The sequence below is a fragment of the Crocodylus porosus genome, unplaced genomic scaffold (genome assembly GCF_001723895.1).
Source record: "Crocodylus porosus isolate Cpor-Errol unplaced genomic scaffold, CroPor_comp1, whole genome shotgun sequence".
NCBI lineage: Eukaryota > Metazoa > Chordata > Crocodylia > Crocodylidae > Crocodylus > Crocodylus porosus.
The window spans coordinates 36,846,193-36,856,192 of NW_017728907.1; the positions used below are offsets into that span (position 1 = coordinate 36,846,193).

The 10,000-nt window shown below is 35.7% G+C and overlaps 1 protein-coding gene and 1 long non-coding RNA gene across 2 annotated transcripts in view; one reads left to right on the forward strand and one right to left on the reverse strand.

Moving 5' to 3' along the window:
- The window catches only part of LOC109307318, a 25,956-nt gene extending 20,596 nt beyond the window's left edge, over positions 1-5,360 (forward strand). The window contains exon 2 of the long non-coding RNA XR_002100232.1: positions 4,527-5,360. This is a non-coding gene — a long non-coding RNA (uncharacterized LOC109307318). The remainder of the gene's footprint in view (positions 1-4,526) is intronic.
- The window catches only part of LMO4 (LIM domain only 4), a 14,393-nt gene continuing 9,669 nt past the window's right edge, over positions 5,277-10,000 (reverse strand). The window contains exon 5 of the mRNA XM_019531147.1: positions 5,277-5,886. Within this exon, the coding sequence (XP_019386692.1) occupies positions 5,878-5,886 (9 nt within the window). The 3' untranslated portion in view covers positions 5,277-5,877. The remainder of the gene's footprint in view (positions 5,887-10,000) is intronic.

The window sequence follows — 10,000 nt, forward strand, 5'->3', positions numbered from 1 at the left end:
GTGATGCCCCTGTTGACGCAGGACAGGGTGCAGTTGGCTCTGCCTATTGCTTCGTCATACTGGTGACTCATATTCATCCTGGAGTCAATCCTGACTCTGAGATTCCTCTCTGCCTCTGTGCTGCTGAGAGGGTCAGCCCCTAACCTATAGCCATAATGCTGGTTCCCTCTCCCCAGGTGCAGCACCCTGCAGTCCCTGCCTGCTGGTGTACTCACTTTACCCCACAGCTTGGTGTCATCAGCAAACTTGAACAGGGTGCTCTCCACACCCTCGTCCAGGTTGCTAATGAAGATGTTGAACAGCGCCGGCCCAAGGACCGAGCCCTGGGGGACTCCTCTGCCCGCACCCTAAGTTACTGGAAGCTTGGGCCCTTAGTGTGGTCTCAGTAATAAGTAAAGAGCAATGGGGCACGTTATATGCAACTCTTCATTTCACTAAATAGCTTCAAATTATTATTTTGTACTTCCATAGCATCTGTAGGCCCCAAGAGAGATCAGGGGTCTGCTGAGCCAGGCACAGTATAAACACTTAAAAGACAAGTAAACGATTAGAAGGAGACACAGAGAGGAGAGAGAACATGGCCAACATCACACAGTAGAGCAACAGTAAAACTAAGAATAGAGCCACTGTTTCTTGATTTCCAGGCCATTGCTGCATCCACTGCACTGTATCACTGTACGTAGCTCAGAGACTTTTCTAAGGACTCAATAAAACTGATGCTTAAAAACTCTTCTACTAAAATATTTACAGGTAAAATACTAAACATGAGGTTGTTTTGTCCCCACAGGATGCAATTCTCGTGCTTAGACTCACAACCTACAGGTACAACCACCTACTCACATGGATCGCAGTATAGGATCAGAGCTTAAAACAGTTCAACCTCCAATGAACATTTTTGAGGCAGCCAAAAATACAGCTCAGAATAAAATGGCTCTTATCTTACAAGCACAGTGGTTGCAACATCATTCCTACTGGCAACAGAACCATACTGTATGGAGCCCCAGCCTGCAAATCTCAGGGCCCAAAACTAGCGTTCCAAATTTTACTAAAAAGTAGCAACAATTAAGTGATGGCAATACCACTAACTCCGTTGGAGGCTTAAAAACAGTATTTAAATTTATACCATACTTCACATTTTTCTTTTGAAGTCAACAAGGCATCAATCCAAGACAGGTCACAGAACTCACCACATTTGCCAGCGGGTTCTTGGGAAGGGATGGATTTGTGCAGTTTTCTGGAAACAATGGACAGTGATGCCAAATAAACTAACTTGGAGAAGCATACACTTTCATAAGCAGTAGCTTACTTCATCAGATATAAGCTTATTAAGCCATTGCATGCAAAAGCACATTTCTCTTTAAATTGGTGTTTAAGGTGCTATTCTGTCCTGCCTTCTGTTGAACTTCAGATTAACATGGCTAGCTACATTTCTCTGGAAATGTAACAGTTTAATAGGAGCACACAGAGAGTGTGCACAGGCAGGATGATTTTTTGGGAGCTTTGGGTAGTATTACCCATCACAAGAGTGCATCAGTAATGGCCATAGTGGATAAACTTCTGGTTTTATTAAAAACAACTTAAAAACACAATTGCTTGTGTTTTGTTCTAGCCTTTTATTAGTTGCGATTAAGGAGATACAGTAGCCCTGTTTACACAGCTCTAACAAGTCAGGACCTGAAGTACATTATTGGCTTGAGGCCCCCCAACTTGCACTCCATTCTCAACAGAAGCAATCTGAAGTTGAAAACATCTCCTGTAGGAAATGCACACATCCCTGCTTACACAAGAACAGAAAGCAGTAATAACTTTAGGTACTCTTAGTTGCAAGTTCAACTTACAAAGATCAGCCCTGACTTGTCACTGCTCTCAGCATGTTCACAATGAGATAAGAGTGCTTCATTGAGGACTCATACTTTCAACTTGACAAGGGACATAAGTGAGCATGTTACACTTCACTGTTATTCATAGCTCATACTCTACAGGGATAAAATGAGAGCAGCTCACTGTTTAACATGCATTCAAAGCATTGCCAATCTAAAATGGCTGATTGGTAATACCTTAATTGCAGTTTCATGGAAACAAATTGCTATTTAATTGCAGAAAGCTTTTCTGTGGCTTAGCTGGACTGACAATAGATACGCACCTGGAACTAAAATAACTATCAGTAGTAACAGTGGCTATCTGGTACTTCATGTCCTGTAGTCTCAGGTAGGGAAACCTGCCCAAGAGCACAACCACTTACAGATAATTTCACAGTTAAGTACATAAAAGGTGGAAGAGGGGGAGGGGAGGCGGAGGAAGAGATAGTGAGAGAGCACACACCAATGGATGCCCCAATCTCAAATCTTATATTTTATTTTAATAGAGCTCTTTCTAATACAGAAATACATCCCTTTGCCAGGCTCTGATATACAACTCTTGGACAGTGGAGAGTATAATCTAATCTGAAACTAAAATTATCCTTTTTTAAAAACCATAAATGTAAGGGATATACACTCATATTATATTGTTTTAGATTACAATTTATTTTTTTGTATTTAGCCTAAAAACAGTTGATGCAAATTTTATCAGCATTAACCAATAGGTCAAATGGGAGACCATCTCACTGCATTTAATATTCTAAAGATGTTACTTAATTTTGTAGGCTTCATTTGCAACTTTTCATTTTATATTTCATAAGATACTGCATAACCTGTTAAAATATAACCTGTTAAAATATTTAAAGATAAATCATGAAGAACTGGAAAGACAGTATCTTGTGGCAAACAGAATTTGGTTTGGAAAGGCTTAATGTCCCAGTGCCTGCCGGGATGAGTAAATCTTATAACTAGACAGCTGGATAGGTAAAAACATTAAACCCATTTAGAGGGCAATCTTTTTACAAAATTGTTTCATTAATAAGAGTGACAATTTATATGATTGAGACATTTATATGCAAGATAAACAGAACATATTATCTGAGTTCTCTAGGATGATTTCAGATTAGTAGCATTTCCCTTTTTTTTTTTTTTTTTTGTAACTGCATTCATTTCTGGAAGTGCAGCAGCTCTTACTAGATGACATATTTGTACGACTTTTAAAAAATGCTAAACATGGAACATGCGTTTCACAGTATCAGTATAGCATATCCATGTTATAGAAGATGAACATGCGCATGTTTTTCCTTATCCTGAAAGAATAACTAAAAAAGAAGAAAGAAACCCACACAACACACAAGTCATTTCTCATATAAGGACAAATCTAAGTGCTTCCAGGAGCCTACTATCCACACCTGTTTTGTTGCCTGAAATGCCTCTGGTTTCAAGAAAGTGTTTTACCTAAAGCAAGAGTATGACTTAAATATGTTCTATTGTATATTCATAGCTCCATTAGTCTTCCTCCAATTTAGCACATCAAAGCAAAGGCTTCATCACTTGCATGTGGATTATGCTAACATGAGTGACATTTGTAATCTTATAGGTCTGCAACTTAAGAAATGCTTTTAAAGCTTGCTATTAAATAGGTAGCTGTGCTTTACAAACTAGTCATATAATAGTTTGTTTAAAGCTTTTAATGAACTTCAACCTCTACATCACTAAATGCCATACTATATAACTTACTAAAAGTTATTAACCATCTTCTTAGCACTTCTAGGTTATACTGGACCACTGAAAAGCTGTACATGTTAGATTTAAATGCTGTACCATGACTGCTTATATCAAAGAATTAAAAAAAAAAAAAAATTCTACAATCTCACTAATACTTGAATTCTTGCAGCAGTTTTTCAAAGAAATTCAAGCAGCACAATTTGCAGTACTACCTAAAGACTTAAGCTATTTAATCCAGCATTAAGAGCATTTTTAAAATCGTAATTATGATTTTAAAAAATGGTAGTATCCCAGTCATCTTTAAAAAGGAAAGATTTTTATTACCAAGCACTTTAGACAATCATTTCTTTGCCTTTTGAGTCTAATAGTACATGGTAAACCAGCTTCTCTTCTCCCAAAGAAATATCTTATTTTTCCAAGCACTGAAGTGTTAAAAGCAGGAGGAAAAAAAAAAAAAAAAAAAAAAAAACCAACAGACCTCAGACATACCAGAGGTCAAGAAGTAAAGATAGGAAGAGAATTTGGCTGCTGGTTGTTTAGATACGCAAAAAGCTGACTTCTGTTGATATCACCCAGCATCGCTAAAAACAATTCATCAGGGCTTGCTTTGTAACGAGGTAAGGTAAATGACTTCCTTAAAACAGATATAATAAAATAAAAATGGCAAATATAAATAATATACATCATATTTATTAGTCTATGATAAAAACTATGGTGTCTGGAAATGTTTAATTTGTTCTTCAAAGGCATGGTCTAAACCTATGTGTTGTAGTGCTCTGGTTTAGGGCATGATGGATTCATTTTCATTGTCTTTTCACAATCTAACAGAAATTGTTTTCTGATGCTCTATTCCAATTAGCCAATCAGCACTGGGAGGAGGGAGGGACAAATATAAAAAAGAGATTTTGTCTTGGGTATCCTCTCTTTTTTCAAAATTAGAGAGAGAAAAAAAAGAGTCACGCAGGATGGCATTGATGCCTAGAAAATAGCCAGGAAAAAGGTGTTTTCTTCTACTCTTATGATCACCAGTGGTGAAGAGACACTTAGTTTCTTATTATAGCTAACTTGATTTGTTACAAACACTTAAGATTCAGAATGAACGACTGCATCTTCTTATAAAATACCCACTTCAAAAGTGTTTAACAGAGCACAAATCCCTTTGCTGCGTTTCCCCTGATTTTACTTAAGTATATAGTCTTTCCTTGTGAAGAGACTACGCGAAGGGAGTCCATGGTTACTTTTAAAACAAAGGTTCATTACAACATGGCTGAACTACAATGATATACTTGCTGTTTTCAGAATTAATATTTTGAACCTAAAAGAAATAGCCGTTTTGAAGAATTACTCTGTACTTCTGCCAAAAGTGACGTGGTTAAGTAGTTTGACAGATTCCTTATTGGTATAAAGCTAAAAAGAAAGCTAGTTGTATAGTTTATTTACAATTAAAACAACAGTTACATTAGGTGGAGTTTCAGAGTAAGATTTAGAACGTTATGTAAAAAAGCAAAAGCTTTTAAAACCCAAACTCAATTCAATGTTTTCGTTTTAAGTTTTTATTATTTAAATACACCATACTAGAGCAAATGTCTCTGAAAATATCACAAATAAAAGATTTTTCTTCATTCAGCAAATTAGAAGTAGGTGAAAGTTTCTACACAGTAGCTGCTATGAGCCTGACTTTTTTTTCCTCCTTTTTTGCCTTTTTTTTTTTTGCCATGGGAAGTAGCAACATTAGGACAAAAACACTTACATGCATACATACATTGTATTTTACAGAGATACAATAAAAGTGTTTGTGATAGAGTATCACAAAAGCCACATCTTTCCTTTATCTCATGTTCAGTTTGATTGAAACACATTTCCTTACAACACTTAAATATACAAAGAGCAAATAGAATGTTGTTAAGGTAAAACACAGGGTACAAACTCCGGCCAGTGCCCTGATAATTGTTAATGAGGGTAGGAAGCAGTTTTCAATGCTTCTTTTAATTAGCTTCATTAGTCATTTTCCCCACCCACCCTCCTCCAAAGATGTCCTCTGGTGGATCTTTTTTTCATTTTCTCTACGGTCTCCTATTAGCCCAGGTTCATGGAGTCCTTAATGTTCATATTCAGTCATTTTAATACACCAATAAATGTGGAAAGGGCAATCAAGAATAAAGAAGGTGCAATGGCATGGAGCTGGCATTGATGCTAGCTACAAAGGTGACTTGTCTACTGGAGACATGGGATCCATCTGTGATGAACAAAATTTGAGATGAAGGCACACATTCTGCATTACTCTGACCTTTTAGCAGACCTGTAAGAAATAAAAATGGGCATCTTAGCTAAAAACACTAAATTTGAGATATGAAACACCAACATGACTGCTTTCGCCACTGTCTTATTCACTAATCTCTTTTTTATTAGATTACTTGCCAACTGTGACTTGATTAAGACTTCCTACGCTATTCATCATAGTGCTAATGTTCAAACTCTGAAGAGCCAATAGCAAATATTTTCTGCAATTTTTAAACTAGAAGACAACAGTGACTATAAGCACACTTTTAGACAGTTTCTAGAAGTCCTGCTGTGAATAAGGTGGTTTTCTGGGCCCCTTTTGAAAGGGATGAAATGTTATGCCATGCCTTTGAAGCAGCTAGTAATATGATCTTATAATTGGAAGAAATAGTGAGTAAAGCAAATAAGAAGTACAGCCAATATCCTCCCAAGGCAGCTTTGGTTAATATACTGCATAGCACAAGGACTAAATATAGATATTTTTAGGATTTTGCTCTCCATTTAAAATTCCTCATCTGCTATGTTAGCTAATGTTACATAAACATTTTAATATATGAAGTCAAACATGTGCTTTCACACTGGTGTTAATGAATTGTGATAATTAAAAGTGCCTAACTCGATAAAAATCTAACTTTCATGGATAAGGTAGAAGTGATCATCCACAGTCTTCAAATACAATCTGTTTGCAATTACCAAAATGAAATAATATATTATTAGATTTGTATGGTTTTTAAATGACATTTTGAGCTTCCCGGGAAGTTCTCTCTTCACCCTTTTGCTAAGTTACTAAAAGCCTGAGGTCTATTAGTAACTGCAACCCCCCACTTTCAAGCTAATTAAAGTGGTGGAGGCTTGGAGGTTTAATTCCCCAGAGCTGAAGCTCAGTGTGAGAAAGGTAATTTGTCTGTCCAGAACAAAGATTAGGGAGCAGCCAGCAAGCATATTTAATAAATGAGCATCAAATATCCTCTGGTATGGACACAGACAACACCAATTATGTAACTACAAGGGAATTGGTGAGTGATATGTAAACTAGAAGTTGGGGGGGAGGGTAGAGTTAAATCTGGTCTAAAAGATAGAATAGCAGGACATAATCTAACTCATTCTTTATTTAAAAGTATAGGATCTGAAGATTAGCAAGTACTCTGAACACTGCCCATGAAAAATTTGCACATTTTTGGAGATGGAAAACCATAAGCAAGCAAAGACCAGTGAAAACACAGGTCACCAGAAATAGCATGTCAGGTACAGCCTCTAAATCTTGTATACATAGGACAACACACCTTACTTTAAACATGGCCCCCAAGACTTTACGACCCAACACTCTAAGGATTTAAACTTAACTTGCAAATAGCAGCCCTTAAAGACTTGAAATTGTTTTATCAACATATATTGGCTAAGATCAAGTGATGAAGAGTTATAACTAGAAAGCTATGGACACAACTTAAAGAAGGTAAAAGGCAGGAAGAGTCAATACCACTATATATGTGCTTTTTTCAATGATGAGCAACCTTTTGAATAAGTTAGCCTGCTCACCTTACTAGGCTCATGCCAAACTAGCCTGAACTCTAGCCTTTCATTTGGGAACTATATTGACTAACGCAGTAATTAGGCGAGTCCATAGCTGTCAGACATGACTACATGAAGTACAACAAAGAAAAGGATAGAAGATGGAAACTGTCTCCTCAACCTCCTAATAAAAACAAGATATGAACAGCTGGGCCATAATCTCCAATGCCTAGGATTTTTAGAAAAAAGAAATAGCCAAAGACTGATTGGTCCTTAATGCTTAATAAAGGGCACTGTAATTATTAATACTGTTCAAGTGAAAGCATGTTTTTAATTAGTAACCCCTAAACATAGAGCTTTCTGGAAATTATTTCCGATGTGTACATATACAAAGAAAAAAAAGAAAGCCACCCACAATCATGGACAGTATCTGACGTTACTTCTTTTTGACATCTGCCTCTTTAGTTTCCAAGCCACCAGCTCATTTCCTGAAATATATTTCAGTTTTCAAAGTTAACACTCCTTCCCAGTTCCCCATGTGAAAGCTGGCATAAGAGGCTTGTACTGTTTGCAAGAAAGATACTATAAAAAGGATCATAATTGTGATCTCTTCCTAATTCTCTCTTTGCCTGGGTCATCATAAACTGTAGCAACATGGCTATTGGCCAGTGATTGAGCTAATGAGACCCTCTTATTAAATGTTCCTCTATTTTTAACTCCTAGTAGGATAGCTGCAATTTTGACACACAAGCCTGTTTCAGTTTTACTTCTCTTTTCTGAATTCCTCACCATGTCTACTGTCATTACTGTAACTAAATCATTGTTATGATTTGCTCAGGTATAGTAAGACACTGATAAACCTAAATGACAATTTAGACACCTATTTGAAGTTACATTAAGCTTTACATTCATGAAAGACAAGTGGATAAACTACTCTTCTCAAAATGGTAAAGTTTTTACTACAATGTATAAAAATGAATTGTTTTACCTATATTTTGAAATGGAATATCTACAAGCATTCATTTAACAGATTCACTGCTAGCTAGTCTGTATTATAGATTTGTTTCATTAAAATTCACAACAGTATAAATCCTTAAATGTATTTGTACTTGCTTGAAAAGACTTTACATTCTGTCAATATTAAATAGTTATGCAGAACAAGTGATCAGGACTTTTACACACCAAATTCTTTCCAGCAACCTTGATTAACAAATTAAGTAAATAAAAAAGTGTTCATATTTTGATGCAATAGATGTCACTAAGCAACTGAAAGTATATGTGAAAATTATTCAGTAAAACTGTGCAGTGAAAGTGTGGTTATTGTTATATAGTGATGCAACTCAAAATTAGTCAAAATTAAAAACCAGTTCACATCTTCTGGTAGAGATTTGCCCATCAAGAAAGAATGTTTAAAATTCTTTATGTGTGTTATAAGATCTATTTTGCCTAATGTTTCTGGACATTATTTTTAAGTTATCCAAATTCTTATTTCAGATAAATGTTATTTTTGTGATCCTTACAGACATTAATGAAGGTCCTATTGTAAATCTATAAAGAATTACCAACTGAAGTGTGCACTTTTTGTTTCAATGCAATATCTCAGTGCTGTGTGATTGCCTGGGTTAATGATGAAAAAGTCAAATATACTATCAGAGCTGATGGAAAAATCTATCACCAATCTGAAATTAAAATTCATCTGTGGTCAATAAGATTTAATATCCATGCAAGTGGCGCTGTAAAGAGTAAATGAATCAATGTCATCAATACATAATCAGTATGAAATATGATGTGAATAAAATTATGTGCAAGAGTCATACATTCACTCTCTTCTGGACCAGTGTGGAATGAACAGTCTCTTAACTGAAGGTTGACAGTAATTGTTACAAATTAGGCACAGCAGTTATCAAAATGCACTCACTTGCATAGCTATAGGACTTATTAAGGAGATTAAAATAGATCTAAAACTACCCAGTTCTAGAGTATAGGACAACTGTTGATCAGAATTTTCCCCTTTGCTGCTATGATATGTAGACTCTATGTATTTATTTGGCTATGGTCTAAGAACTACCATGCTATGGATAGAGCACAGAGTTACACAACCTCTAGTGGAGCTATAAGCATTACAAAATGGTAAGAGAACAGAACCCTGGTTTATAATACTGAGTGAATTATGAGATACAAAACACACAAAAACAAAAATAAAAACCCCAAATCTTCATTTGTAGGGCTATTATAGTATGCTTCCTAAACTACTCAAATAAAGGAAGTATGTTAAAATTAGAGGAAGTATGTTAGTTTTAGATGGTATGAGCCCTACTTTCTATTCATTCAAGAATTTCTTTTTCTACGACACTTATTACGATAAGTTACAGATCTAAATTTTCCTCCCACAGTAACCTGCTCTTTTGTGGTCCTTAATTGAATATTAGAAAATGAAACACTTCTGTTAAGAGAGCTTATGATGGGGTTTGTGCCCCATTCTATAATATATAGAATTCAAAAGCGGTACAGACAGAACCAGAAAATCAAATAAGAATAAACCAAACTGACTTAATAGAAGTTTCAAATTTAAAATTCCCCATACCCTGTAACTAAGTTAAATTCAGTTATTTAAAATGCCTCTT